The sequence below is a fragment of the Nuphar pumila genome, chromosome 6 (assembly GCF_984573655.1).
Source record: "Nuphar pumila chromosome 6, dmNupPumi1.hap1.1, whole genome shotgun sequence".
Classification (NCBI taxonomy): domain Eukaryota; kingdom Viridiplantae; phylum Streptophyta; class Magnoliopsida; order Nymphaeales; family Nymphaeaceae; genus Nuphar; species Nuphar pumila.
This window is the reverse complement of record NC_143254.1, coordinates 8,256,269-8,272,043: the sequence shown is the minus strand read 5'-3', so window position 1 is coordinate 8,272,043 and position 15,775 is coordinate 8,256,269. Positions and strand designations below refer to the sequence as shown.

At 38.4% G+C, this 15,775-nt stretch overlaps 1 protein-coding gene across 2 annotated transcripts; it reads left to right on the top strand.

Moving 5' to 3' along the window:
• Positions 1–11,824: 11,824 nt before the first annotated feature.
• On the top strand, positions 11,825–15,475 carry LOC149833824 (uncharacterized). 2 transcript variants are annotated; one of them, XM_090009875.1, is made up of 4 exons: positions 11,825–12,104; positions 13,929–14,229; positions 14,315–14,524; positions 14,731–15,475. In XM_090009875.1, the coding sequence occupies exons 2-4, from the start codon at positions 14,197–14,199 to the stop codon at positions 15,049–15,051; spliced, it is 564 nt and encodes a 187-aa protein (XP_089866001.1). In that variant the 5' UTR covers positions 11,825–12,104; positions 13,929–14,196; the 3' UTR covers positions 15,052–15,475. The 2 variants fall into 2 exon arrangements, with proteins under 2 accessions (XP_089866001.1, XP_089866000.1); XM_090009874.1 differs by lacking the exon at positions 11,825–12,104 and having other exon boundaries at positions 13,198–14,229.
• The last annotated feature ends 300 nt before the right edge of the window (positions 15,476–15,775 follow it).

Below are 15,775 nucleotides of genomic sequence, written 5' to 3'. Positions count from 1 at the left end.
TAGTGCTCAAATTATGTAAGCTTTGATATTTCTATTTGATATGTGGGATAGTTTGTTACCAAAATAGGCTTGCTTGATATGAATTTAAATAGAAGGCATCGAAAACCTTTTAGATGTAATGTTGTTTTATCTTTTTCTCGTTAATGCAGATTTTTTACTGTGTATGTGTTTTCCCTTACTAAGTTTTTGTTTCATTTAGCTCTTTTGTTTGCATTAGGGATATTTATATCTATCCTGGGTTGTAGCGTACCCCACATATGAGACATAAATATGAAGGGATTCTCTGAATTTAAGATAAAATATATCTCTAATCTAACGAAATTAAATCTAAATCTGTTCTTCTCTTGCTTTTAAGGAGGTAAAGAGGGTTGGCCTCTTCTCTCTAATACGGTGGGCTCCACTTGTGTGGCAGGAGCAGGTAGTGCACGTCACCTTGTGTTGGGACGTTGCAAGTTCCAATCCCTATGGTAAAGTTGTATAACTGGTAGGGGTTTGCCTAACCCCCATCTTTCTCTATAAAAAAAACCTCTTTTTTAAGGAAATAAAAAAATTTAACTTGATAGAGCTGAAATTACACCATAACATCTACATGAAATATGATTTGGTTGGTTTGTCTGCAACAGATGACCCAGTTTGTAGACAAGCGTGCTGAGTGGTCATGATTGATGGGCTGAAAAAGTATGGATCAATTATTCTCTTTAGAAGGCCATACCACCGAAAATGTTTTCTTTTTCCAGTGCTTGGTGTAGACTCAATGTGCAAACAAAGTATTTTTGACTCAATTATTAACAGAATGTAGACAGATTAAGGCCATGTCCATAGTCCTGGGCATCAGCCACATTATCTTGACTATGCTTCCAATGAGAGGGTCCCTCTTAACTTCCACCTTAATTTGTTTTTTTTTATGATGAGGAACCCTCGCCAAAGTGAGAAAAACTCCGCGTGAGGCCCCATGACCACCCTGCCTTACGTGGCCCACATCTGAAAGCTGTGGTCACACCTGTGCGCTATTGGGGTTTGATCTAATGTCATCATCTCAGCACCCTCACAATCACCTTAAATTGTTATCCTGCAAACATAGGTAGAAGACAGACAAAGAGTGATTGATTGCATGTTTATCAGGGTAATGGAGCTAAAATTTCAGCAAAGGGAAAGCCAGGATAACAGATCTTAGCAAGTAACGGCAGTATCAAATGAGTTGTTTATTGGGAGGTGGGACCTTGAGTGGGGATACAGGGATCGCTCAAGTGCCTGTCTATGTGACACAGTGTCGTGTGATTGGCCTGTGTCACATAGGCAGGCACTTAACCGATCTCTGGATCTCTCTCAGTGGCACCGAGCCACCACCCTGGACTTGGAAAAAAATCCATCGGTGCAGTTATTGCTATGTTTGCGAATTTTAACTGCAACCTCAACATGTCAATCTAGCGTCCACAAGCATATTGATTGTCTCCAAGCAATATTTTCAGAAAAAAACTTGCCTTCTCATTAAAAACTGACTGCAAACAAACTCTCTCTCTCTCAACACAAAATCTCTGTTTTACAATTGATAAAGACACTCAAGCAAATGAGATATCCGTAATTTTACGTTCACCCACTATCTTTTGATTTTCTTTTCTACTCTCCTTTTTTTCTTTTATTTTTTTGCACTCCAAGGTGAAAAGGACAGCGACAAGCATATCCACAAGTCAAAACCTCTCTTTTAAGAAAAATCAAACCAAGAGATTCTCCTGTCTGCACATAAAAGAAAGCTCCAACTGAGGGAAGCGGGTTTTCCTTCCATGGCCTGCTTCTGCATTCCTCAGAGCAGCAGGAGCTCCATATTTACCACAAGGTTCATAAATCACACAGACAGGGCCATAGATTTGCAGATAAGGGTAGGATCTGTACTGAAGAAGTCTTACACCGTCCAACCGGGCTGCTCGAAGAAGCTGGGAACCAAACACATATACCAAACTTACTTGCCCACGAATGGAGCTACCAACACTGTGAATTTCCACTGCAGCGAGATTTTTCAACCCTACGTTTGGATTCATGACAGTGGCGATTTCACCCGGATGGTGAAGCAGCAGTATGTGAGCATCGATGACATGAAAGACCACTCCGAGATCAAGATCTGCAGAAACTATGGGAAGGGAAGCATCCAAGTTCACAAGAAACCCAGAATGGATTTCTGCTGAAAATAGCATTGGAAGAAGCCATGAAGATGGAACCATCTTGGTCCATAAGAAATGCAGGGTAGATCTGCTAAGAACTCTCTCTCTCTCTCTCATGTTGTGTGTTCTTTGTGTCACTCATGTTTGATCGGTTAAGATGATGAACTAAAACCATATGGTGACAGATCTGTTTGTAGATTTTTCTTCTTATCGAGTGTACGTGTTTCCCTTTCATCTTCGTCTTGTTGGTATGTTTGTTTATGAATTGAGATAATAATATGGACATGCTTGTCGATGCAAAAACAGATATCTGCCAAAAAAAAGAGGCTCATATGCAAAGCAGGATTTCCAACATGCACCGGCCATTACTCTAACCCGTAAGCAGGAGGCTTAAATGTGTTTATAAAATACTCTTATGTTTAAATTTGTTTTAAATAATTATTTTTACACTTTGCAGATCTATTTTTATTTTTTAATAAATTTTGATAAATACAAATAAAAACCACCCATTTATCTAAAAACATCACATCACCGGCCACATTTTGCAGATCCGTTTTTACCAGCATCACATCACCGGCCACCCTTTCACCATCATCACTACCACCACCCATTTTCACTGTCACCACCACCACTTCTACAACATCACCACCACTTTTTTATCTTTGCCTAATACGTATTCTTTTTTCTTCTTCATCCTGATTTAAATAGTCCGTGATCCGAACATTAACTTTATTATAAATAGGAAAAGATTCTCGTGACAATGCATTTGGAATGAAAGAAATAATAGGATTTTCAGGGAGTACAGATATGTGGTGCAGGTGGGAGACCATATAAGATGAGAACTCAAAGCTTCTATTTTCTTAAAGTGGCGGAGGAGAACTTATTGATGATATTGCCCACATCTCTTTTTCAGTGTGAATGTCTCTAGGGTGTAAATGATTGTACTGTCCTTGCAAAAATGACGTGTTTCTCAGAATACCAAGCAATTTGACAAAAAAATTCTGTATGTCCAAAATTTAGATTCTTCATTTTTTAGAACATTTTTATCCATCCTAGAATATAACACCGTCGTCAAAACTTTTTACTTGCAAATGTTCCCAAAATAAGTGAACCTTAAAAAAAACAACACAGCAAAATGATGACATTAGTAAATACAGATTGGCATTCGCAACTCAGGTAAGAGGCCATTCACAAATACAGTAGAACCTTCACAACTTATGGTTTAGAATGTCCTCAAAACGTGTGAACTTTTTACTAAATACTTCTACATTTGCTCACACATATCCTTCATGTGTTCCTTATGTGATTTTAGTAAAAAGAAGTTCATGCATTCTTTGGACCTTCGCAATTCATGGTTGTGAATGTCGTCAAGCAAAAGGTCTCTTGCTTAGTATTTGCAAAAGTGTGCTGTTAAAGGTGAAAAAAACCTTTAACGGTGCTTGTAAAGCTTAATTAAAGCCCTTATCGGTGCTTTAAAAGTGCTGCTAAAGGCCATTTGCCTTATAGCGTGGGCTGCACATTTTAGGGACATTCACAACAATGAGGTTGTGAACATCAAAATGTATTCTCCTGCTTAGAAAAAAAAAAACTACACAAGCAGAGGACATTTGCAAATATAGTACGACTTGTGAATGTTGTACTGTATTTATGAATGTCCTCCTGCTTGTGTCTTTTTTTTTTCATATAGGTGCACACATTTTGTAGACATTCTCAAGTATTGTATTTGCAAAAGTCATGCTATATTTGTGGAGGGATAAAAATATCTTAAGAAAATCGAGAATCAAAATTTTGGGTATGCAATAAATTTTTTTCAAATTGTTAGATAGTTCTGGAAAAGTATCATTGTGCAAGGACAGTACGAGTCATTTTCTTCTGATGTTTTTTTTTCAGTATTAGATGTCTGTCTATATCTGTGAGGAGTGATACCTCATCACGTCCTCTATCTCTATGTTAATTCTTCCCATCAATAAAATCTGAATATTTTTCTTAAAAAAAAAAGAATAGAAAAAGATTCTTTATGAAGCATGAACATCATCACATTTCAAATCTCTTGTCGGATCTAATTGGTTGCCACCAAAATGTCGGTGGTTCTTCTAACCATGCTACCACATCTAGGGATGTAAACGGTTCAGATTTGTATCCAATGTAGCCAATGTCATATTCAACTAATTGGATGTTGGTTAAACAGATTTAAATTCAAATTCGGATTCGGATGGTGAAAGTGCTTACCAGATCTGCTTTTTATATATAAATGAATTCAGATATCAGTCAAATTTGAATATTTGTCCAATTCAGTAACAGAGTCAAAACCATATCGGCATCCAATTATAATTGGATATGTTTTAAAAACTAAACAGAATAAAATTCGGTAGATACCGGATATATCATGATTCATTGACATCCCTATAGCCACATCTATCCATTTTGAGATCTCTACCACCCACTAGAGCTCCCGCTGCATATGACAACACTTTGAAAAGAATGAACGTAACTACTAGGACTATCCCTACCAACTCGGTTGTTATACCAAAAGGTTGAAGTTTCTGGCCTCCTTTTTACAACTGGGTGGTCATAACTCAACTAATGCCAGGCTTCAGTGGGTTGGTAGTGCACGTTCTTGCACAGTTGCAAACATAACTCCAATCAGATAATGCTGCATGCAAACCAAGGATCAAATGGGCATGTTACCTATGGTGAAAAAAGGTTGGTGTTTCTGTTATTTTTCCCTCAAATAAGAAAAGAAAAAAAGAAAAAAGGTTTGTGTTTCTGTTATTTTTTCCTAAAAAAGAAAAGAAAAGAAAAAAAGAAATGGGAGCTGGGTATCATAAAAGAACAAGGCTAGTACTTATTAGGTTCCGACCCAGGTGGTTGTTGGTGCTGGTCCACCACATTTGTTGATGCCCATATGCATCCAAACGGGGATTATCTCGTGGTTCCAGTAAAAAAAGTAATGACAGAGCATATTTACAAGGAAATGAAATGGATTCCAGAAACAATGAGTGAAGCAAAAGCAGGGAAGTGAGTGTTGAAAAATAGTCTGAAGCAAGAAGTGGGATACCGGTGTGAAGCAATTATGCAAGGGAATAAAAAATGTAAAAAAATATATCTAAAAAGTAATATGAAGCATGGACATATGCAAATAAAAATGACGTGAATGTTGGCATTCATGTAAAACCATAACCGGAATGTTAAAGCAATAGCATACACTGGTATTCGCCATGGAAGAAATGTGCGTTGATGCAGGTGCACAGTGTTCTCCTCAACCTATCGATGCCCACGATGAGCCCAGGTCATCAAGTCGATGGTGAACAGGGCCCTGAACCCAATGAGAAATAAGGACACCTTAGTTGCTCTCATCAAGCAGCCAAGCCTCAATTTACAGGGGAAGGAAAGTGGGGGGTTACATACATAGCATTCATGTATGTGAACCCTTTATATGCCATATTGAATTTTAACCCTTTCACATTCACGTACCCCCTTTTCCACTAATTCTTCACTAAAACCTTCATTAGTGTCAAACAGGGTAACACTTAAGGTTGAAGCTGTTCTGAAATATCCAACATTCTTCCACTTGATTTATTGACACAAAAGGTACAAAATTGAAGTTCATACCATTATCTTGACTTAATTTTGCATGTGGGTTCACATGCTATCCAATATCACAAGAATGAATGAGTCATGGAGATGAACACCTCATTCTGAAATGTCATATTTCTATGTACTACAATATAATTCATTTTCAGTGCTTTAACGTGTTAAGATTAACTTTATGAATATGTTGGTCTCTAACTCATTCTATTGGTCCTTTAATATTGTTATTTTGCTATTCTCTTTAACCAAATAAAAGATCCTTTATGCAGAGTCAACAATACACAAAGCTATAGAGAATCATTTCAGTTTTACAAATGTGATTATATAAAAATATAATGTAAGAAATCAAATAGACACATCCCCTTTACATGTTGAAAATATAATCCCAGTGATAGCCTTTTAGTAAAAGGATCCACAATCATTTCTTTCGTACCGATTGTATCAGTACATACCAGGTGATTCTCAATCATTTTTTTAATAATAAAGTACTTTAATTCCATGTGTCGACAAGAGGTTGAGCTCTTGTTGTTATTTGAGAAAGATACAATTGCTTCATTATCACAAAAGATCTTTAGTGGTATTTCAATAGAGTCCACAATCCTAAGGCCCATAATGAAGTTTCTTATCCAAATAGCTTGATATGAAGTCTCATATAGAGCAATGAATTCCGCCTCTATGGTATGAACAACAATTGTAGACAGTTTTTCGCTTCTTCAAGAAATGACACCACCTGCTAATAGGAAGATGTATTCAGTGGTAGACTTTCTACTTTCGAGACATCCTCCCAAGTCTCTATTAGAGTATCCAATGACCTCTAGGTGATCAACCTTTCTATAGGTCAACATATAATCCTTCATTCTATATAAATAATGCATAACCTTTTTTGCTATCTTTCAGTGCATAATGCCTAAATTTGACTGATATCTACCAAGCATTCTCACAACAAATGCGATATCTGGTCGTGTGCTCGTCTGCGCATACTGCAAACTCCCAACCGTCGAAGCGTATGTGACAATTGCCATATGAGCCTTTTCATTATCATCTTGAAGATAATTATTTAGGCTCAATTTATCTCATTTCACTATGGGTGCCGAACCAAAAGAATAATTCTTCATCCCATATCTTTTAAGAACCTTAAGGATATAGGATTTCTTAGAGAGGTCAAGAACACCCTTAGTTTTATCACGACGGATTTTAATTCTAAAGATATATGCGGCCTCACCCATGTCCTTCATGTCAAAATGAGAGAAAATAAAATCTTTTGTCTTATTTAGTATGCTCAAATCATTAGTTGCAAGAAGAATGTCATCAACATATAAAACCAAAATTATGAACTTATTCCTACTCGCCTTAAGGTATATGCATTGATCAATAATATTTTTAGTGAATCCAAAGTTCAGAATTACCTGATTAAACTTTTTAAACCACTGGCAAAAGACTTGTTTAAGTCCATAAATTGACTTCTTCAATTTATAAACTAAATGATTCAAATCATCTATACTGAAACCCGAAGGTCGTTGCATGTATACCTCTACTTCTAGATCCCCATTCAGGAAAGCAGTTTTCACATCCATTTGATGTAGCTCTAAATCAAAATGAGTTACGAGGGTCATGATTATCCCCAACAATTTTTTAATTGAGACAGAAGGGCCATGTTGTTGTATTTTCTCATCAACAATTTGTTCTATTTGGGGTTGCAGTTTATTGGACGAATTTTCCATGACATTATCCAAAGGGACAATAATAGAAAAAACTCGATATTTATCTTTCATAGGTGTGGAACCTAAATCCTGCAATTTCTCAAATTTAATACTTTGAGATGCATATATCCCAATAGAACTATTTAAAAAAAAAATCTTGCTTTATTTGTTTCTACTATTTGTGGTGTACGAGATGGATAATAAAACCTAAAGACCTTTGATCTTTCTGGAAAACCAATGAAAAATCCACTAGTCGTCTTAGGATAAAAGACTTTTGTATGTGGGTTATACAATTTAGTTTCAGTTGGACATCCTCATATATGCATATATGTCAAAAAAAAGTTTTCTACCAGTCCATAACTCATAAGGAGTCTTTTGGACAACCTTCATAGAAACCTTATTCAAAATATGCATTGTTGTCCTAAAAGATTCACCCTACAAGGTCAAGAAAATGTTTGAATGATTCAACATCGCTCAAATCATTTCTTTAAGCGTACAATTTCTTTTTTCAGTTATACCATTATGGTAAGCACTACTAGACATAGTATATTGAGGTACAATACCTTCCTCTTTTAGAAACTACGCTAGTGACAATTCCTTTTATCCTATCTTAGTGAAACGACTATAATATTTGTCACCTCTATCAGATCAAACCACTTTAATAACTTCACTAGTTTATTTTTTTACTTTTTTAAAGTCCTTAAAAACGTAAAAGACTTCTGATTTTTTAAATAATAAGTAGAGATACATGTACTGTGAGTAATAATCTATAAATGTGACAAATTTTTCACATGTATAATACGGGAAAAGGCCCACAAACATCCATATGTATAAATTATAATTTTTCATTGCTATGTTTGACATCTTTCTTATATGTGTTAGACTGTTTAGCCTTTATGCAGTCAACACGTGGTCCTATATATGTGAAATCAAGGGATTTAAGAATTCTTTCTTTCACAAGTCTTTGGACTCTCTCTTTCGAGACGTGTCATAACCTTCGATGCCAAAGCAAATAAAAATGATCCTTCTTTAGGCCACACTTATTGTTAATCATTGTGTTCTCAACGAAGTGAGATTCTTGAATTTAAAATTTGGTTTTCAAACATTACAAATCATCACACACATATGCAAAACCTACATGAATAAAATTTTTAACAATAATAAGCTTGGAGTTTTCAAAATTAAAAACAAAACCAAACTTATCAAGTTTTCAAATTGAAATAAGGTTTCAACTATAGGATGAAACATAAAATGTATCGACCATATCCAAAATGAATTCTGACTCCAACATAACTCTACAAGTCCCAACGTTCTTGACATACAAATGCATCGTATTTCTTGAGAAGATGCATTTTTCATGCTTTGTTAGTTTTCTTTTATTAAAAAATGCCTGCAAAGAGTTAACAATGTGCACTGTGGCACCAAAATCAATCTACCAACTATGCAATGAAACATGGATCAAATTGCACTAATGAGAAACTAATGACTTATTACCTTTATTCTTGAGCAATTTTTTATGTTTTAGGTAATCTACCTTCTTATGTTCCTTCTTCTTACAGAAGAAATACTTTATACAAGAACCTCTTGCCTGAAATTTGGCTTTCACCTGAGAGTTTAAACTCTTTCCAGATATTTTTTTTTGTTCTTCTTCTTGAAAGAACTTTTCTTTGCCCCCAACCTATGTTTTTCCTTATGAGAGGCCATATGTGCACTTGACACCCTCTCACCTTTCAGTCTTTCTTCCTCTTCAACACACTTGCTCAAGATGTCATTAAAAAATTACTCATCGTTATATGTGTTTTAGGAGATCTTAAAGGGTCAATATTCACTAGGCAACAAGGTCAAAATCAGATGGACCAAAAATAAATAAAAAATGATGAACTTTATGTTATTCAACTAAGATGCAATGTTTCTTATCTCCAAGATGTGTTGTCAGATGTGCCTCTCACTAGAATATTTCATAGACACCAATTTGAACATCAGTGTATTGGCCCTTGCCTTATTAGAACTGACAAATTGAGCCTCAATGGCTCTTAGAAATCTCTTTATTATCCTGCAGTGAGGGATGTTGCCTCGAATATTCTTAGCCACTCGAGATTGCAAAAGCAACATGCTAAGTCTATTCGAGCGCTTTCACTTCTCAAAGATAACCTTATGTTCAGTTGTACTTTGCTCTGTAAGAGCAGGATGTTTGTTAATCCTAAGGGCCAAATCTAGGTCCATGTAACCGAGAATAAATAACAATATTTCTTCCAATATAAGAAATTAGATCCGTCTAACAAGAGGATGTTACTAAAACCATCAATGATGAAAAAATCTAATACAATAAGAAACCAAAGAAAAGACATTATTGTTCAAGCGAGATTCATATTGAAAAGTTAAAAATTGAGACCCTTTATTTTTTACCTTTTCTGAGACAAATATAATTAGGTCATTATCGTTTCACTTTGGTGGAAACAATAATACTCATAATTGCTTTGTATCCTCAATTCATAAGGAATTGACTTCAATTGGTGAAACTATCAGATCATCATGTAATAAAAATCAATTCAATACTATACCTTTGGGTATGAACATGCTTCATGGGCTGATTTACACATCTACTATTATACCTTGTGTGAATTTGGAATATAATGACCTACCTTTGGGTATGAACATGCTTCATGGGCTGATTTACACATCTACTATTATACCTTGTATGAATTTGGAATATAATGACCTACCTTTGGGTAGAATCATTGTTTCATAAAATCACACATAATCATAATATTGAATCTTAACACGATCCAAAGAATCCTCAATCAACACAACTCAGATAACTTTGGTGATAACACGAGTTAGTTAATCGAGATCATTTATCACAAATATATTTGTATTATAGAGCATGTTCAATCACACATAATAATGCATATATATTCATGACAAAACATGTATTATATCATAAAAAATATAGATTCATGCTTCAACTTATATGCACAAATAAATTTTGAAAAAAATACATCACAAATATCATGAATTTAATTATAATTCATACTTAAAACATTATGCATAACTTAAATAACATAAAACACACGTATTAGACATGAATAAGTCATGCTTCCTTAATAATAAATACTTGTAAAACATGAAAAATAACCAAAACATACTCTTATGAGTAAAACCAGGGTCCTCAAGGTGAAACTAATATAAAAGTACTCTGAACCGGTCTGAAACAACCTCAAACGGGTCAACCAAGGGCCTGAACCGACTTTCAAACAGTCAAACCGGTCGGAAACATGTACAAAAGCTTATAAACCCTTAAAATCAAAAGAGAAAATCCCTGTTCCTTCATGGATTCATGAAAATATGGTTTTTATATTTAGGAATCGATAAACCGATAGAAACCAATAAAAAATAGCTTTGAACCGGTCCTGAAACACTACGTATCAATCACAGAACCGGTTCTGTTTTAAATGAGTTTAAATAGTACATGGACCTTATTTAAGACTTGATATGATTAAATCAGGATACAAATCCAGTTCTAATGGATCCTGCGTCAGATCCCTCTAGTTTGAATCCAGACCCACAATGATTAGGTCTCGAGTTGGATCTCATGATCCAAACCTGATTTGGATCCAGATCTAGATTCATAACAAATCTGAGTTAGATCCGAATCCTGAAACCTATCTAGATCCAGAACCTGTTCAAACAAGACCCGAGTTGGATCCAAACCCAATCCCGATCCGACCCAGACCCAGAACCACAAATGGATCAGGTTCCGATCAGTCCGGATCAGAGCGAGTCCCGATCCATGATGGATCTGGTCATTGACCCGGTTTGTCTGGATAAGACCTAGACCTGGAACCAAAATGGGTCTGGGTCTGATTCAGAGTCAGGTCTGACCCAAACCCAGAACCCCATATGGATTTGGGTCTGGTCCAATCCAAGAGTTCAGGTTTGGTTCAGTTTTCACGATCGGGTCCGGATGTTGGGTCAAGGTCTGGACCCGACCCGCACTGAACCAAGGCTAGCGTTTAAATAAAAGGGAAGAGGGTTTCGATTTATGAGATACCAAACATTTTGGTTTCTTAATAACCGAAAGGGAAACCCCTCGCCCTCTTTCCTGTGAACGACACCGCCGCCCCCAGTTACTGTAGACAGCACCAGCGAGGCCGCTGGCAATGGCGATCGTCTGCCCCCTCACCTCACCGGTGTATGTTGGCTACACCGAAAGGCACCCGACAGTGCTGGATAATCTCGCCCCCCCCTCCGTCGTTTCAGAGGACGACACCGGTGAGGCCTATGGCGACGGCGACTGGCTCCCCCTTCGCTCCCCAGCGACTACAACCAGGCAGCCAGCTTACACTGACGCAGGTAAGGGTTCTCTGCTTTTTTTTTCATAGTCGTCGGGGTTGCCTTCTCCACCGGTGGCCGACCAAGACTGCCGGCCCGACGGTCGGTCGATGGCGACCGCCGTCATCCACTACCGACCCTCCAGCGGAAGAGAGAAAAAGTAATCCCAGCCGTTAGCTGTCGTCTTCACCGATGGCCGACGGGATACGACTCCCGTTCTCTACCACCGAGACGATGCGCAGGCAACGCGAGGTTCCACCTGTGAAGGCCACTCCATGGTAGCACTCTGCCACCAGCGAGTCCTCCCGGTAGATGCTGGTGAAAGGTAAGAGAAAAGGCTTTTTTTAATACAGGCATTGCCCGAGCTGAAATCACCACCGGCGGCCGGCCAAAGCAGCCTTCGGTGACGGTCGGTAGATGGTGACCAGTCGCCATCTTCCACCATTGTCCGTCGGCGATTGCAATGGCCGAAAGCCTGCAAAACCCAAAAAACCTTTATTTTCCCCTTTTCTCTGCAAACACAACAACCGCCGCGGGCCTCCGGCAGCTGATCCCGGATGTCGTCGGCGATGACCATCCAGCGGCAGCCAGCCATGCTGGGCCGTCCACGCCAGAGCATTTACGGTCAGTCCACGATGTCTATGGCCAGTCCATGGTGACTCGGCGTCATGGGCTGTGAACAACCACAGCCCACTGTCAGTTCCTGTGTAAGGTGGGTCCAGATGGGGTTAGACCTGATTCGAAATGTTCAACAGTGAACACAAGTATAAAATGATATAAAAAACAATAAAAAAGTTTGTTATAAAATTTTTATTATTTTTAATACAAAAAAATAGAAGTGAGGGGGAAGCTAGTGAAAAGTGACAAGTGAGAGAAACATCAAGGAAGCAAGAGGGAATCAATTTGAGACACAAGGAAGAAGCGGATTTATCATTAAAGAGAATTGAGTTTTCCATGTTTCGAAAGCAGATTTTTGAAAGCTTCCTCTTTTATTGTGAAGCAAGGAGTTTCCGAAGCGAGCTTCCCTATGTAGCAAGAAGCATCCAGTAACTGTGGTATAGAGTGACAATGGATGTAATCCAAAGTTCAAGGCATTAAATGAGTGTTGCTAGTCCTAACTCCGTAGTATTTTAGAAATCCACAAAGGAGCTGCAGAGAATACATGGCAACAATATACAGCAAGGAACAACATCATGGTGAAGATCATCTATGGATGCACGATAAAGACAGTAACAGCATGACACAGACGGCCTTTAGGGGGAGTTTGGATTCAAGAAATTCAGTGGAATCAGAATCCAGTTCTATTATATTCTTCTGTGGCTGCAAAATAGCCAAAGAATGTAGTGGAAATGAATTTCAATTCTACCAAATTCCCTGAATTTTATGTAAGATGGCACCATTGGAGAATGTATCGTCTAAGGTGCCATCTATCACAGAAGAGTGTGCTCAGGGAGACAACCCATTTCTAAGAAACTTGACAAACCAAAACTGAACTACCTCCTAGGGTAGATGATACTATTTACTATAGGACAGTGCCTTATCAATACCAATCCATGATTTTCATCTTAATATCAAGTGAGACTGAGCTTGCATGCACAGCTATCCCTCATTTTGAGAATTGAGCCTTCAACAGCTGTACTACTCAAAGGTCATTGTTTCTGTTTCCATGCAGAAAGGCCCTAAAAAGGGAATTGCATAGTCATAATAGATTTCCTCCTGAGCTTTAAACATCCATTCATCAATGACAACATGGCACAAAGATTACTGTTTGAATTTGCACTAGTCCACAATATGTAAATTTAAGTTGGAAAAACTGCCATGCTCATTTGATAATCAGAAAAAAGTGAAATCGGTCGTAGCTGCCTCCGACACCGTTAATCAATGGGGGATGAACAGTCTACAAATCAGCATGGATGTATTCAGTTTATCTTAGATGGGTCTCACATGCCCTAGATGATGAGATCTAGATCATACAAAATGAAAGGCGAAGTTAATCCCAAAACCATGTGTTTGTGAGGCCGTTCATCCAGTGTCAGAGGCCGCCTCACTGATCTGATACCCACTCATTTTGTATAACCTATGAAACGCGTTTCATATCTTAAAGAAACACACTTTCATCGACTATCTGAAGTGGGGTCTCTATTTTTAGGGAAGCGCGCTTCCCTTCCTTTATGGGAGCGGTTGGTATCCCACCTCGCTTCCTCAGTTTCCTACAGGCTACAGGTTTTAGAGTTAGACCATCCCATTTGTGTTAGGAAGGCCACAGTTTGGGCAAAAGATCAAGGGAAGCACTGCACCACCGATCCTTCCCTCCTAAAGAAGCAAGCACGAATCCACACTTGAACCGCAAGAAGAAAAGGAAGAAAGCTAAAAGGAGACACCTTAGTTGGGAAAAAAGGGCGTCAATTTTTCCAGATATGGCGGAAAGAAGACGAATCGAATACGCTGTGGTAATTTGCTTCATTCATCCACTTTGCATGAATCTGGGAATCAAGCCCTCCTAATGTCTTGCGTTTGGGTTTTCTTCCGAAAAAGGTGGACGCGTTCACGGATTCCCCTTTCGGGGGGAACCCGGTGGCGGTCATCTGGCTGAAAGGCGAAGGGGTCGTCGAGGAGGCATGGATCAGATCGGTGGCCAAGGAGTTCAATCTCTCGGTGACCGCCTTCGTGACGCCGGAGGCTCCCATTCCAGCTGGACAATCTGGCCGGAGATTCCGCCTGAGGTGGTTTACTCCGGTGGCTGAGGTTGGTTGCTAGTCCTTGTTCGCTGCTGCCCTCCCCATCATTTGTTTGTGTTTGGTTCATCTTGGGTTTTGTCAATGACTGCTCATTGGTGGTGACTGGTAGGGCTTGGTTGTGTTAGGCCCATTTGGTCCTCCATTGACCCAACAGTGTCAATCATCGTCTTTCTAACTGAAAAGTGAAAACCATGCGATTCGAATCTGCTGCAGGTAGATCTGTGTGGCCATGCAACGCTAGCATCCGCTCATTTTCTTTTCTCTTCTTCTGAGCTGGTGAGAGGCAACAGAATCGAGTTCCTTACAAGGTCTGGGATTCTGCCAGCTGATAAGGTTGAAGGGCTCGAAAGATCATCAGATGGTTCGTTAGAGGAGAATTTTGCAGTGCAGCTGGACTTTCCTATGGCTGCACTTGAAGACTGCGATCCTTCCGACTTCCCATCAATTGCTGCAGCACTTAATGGCGCCATAGTTGTCAATATGAGGAAGTCCTCCATCGATGATCTTCTTGTATTCCCACTACTTCTTTCATAATATAATCATGCATTAACATACATTATTAGCATTAACTCTACATAAAAGGGAAGGGGAAAATGGGACCCATAAAACCGAGCCCATGTAGTTGAGACAAGGCGTCATGATGATGATGATGATAATCAGCATTAAAAAGATTTTTCACATACACAAACAAGCTCATGTGCGAGTCTATGCATGCATCTGAACATTGGATATATGTACTGATCTGTTTCTCAATCTCCATTTTCCCTAATATACATGACTAGCATTACAAAGTTTTTCAATTGTTCTGGCCGCGCTTTAAGTTATGAACAATTGTGTTCTGAAAGGTAAAATTCATCTATCTGTAGATTGAGCTCGCTACTGCAGATATTTTGCAGGATCTGCAGCCACAACTTGATGTGCTGAAAAAGTTCCCGGGAAGGGGAATTATTGTAACAGCGGCTAGTCCCTCGGGCTCTGAATTTGATTTCTTGAGTCGTTTCTTCTGTCCAAGGTTAGGTATTGATGAAGTCCTTGACATTCAAGAGATACCAAGTTATCGAGTGTATGAGGTTAAATTCTAGTGCACAGTATCCAATCAGAAGATACTGTAGGCCAATGTTCTGTTTTATTTGCAATTTTCTCTTCTTTTAATATTCTGATCTACAATTGTTTGAAGCTTGGAGGATGAAAATGATATACCAATTGCAAAGAGAGAAAATGTAGATCCTTAAACCAAGATGCTTATTATACATTTCTC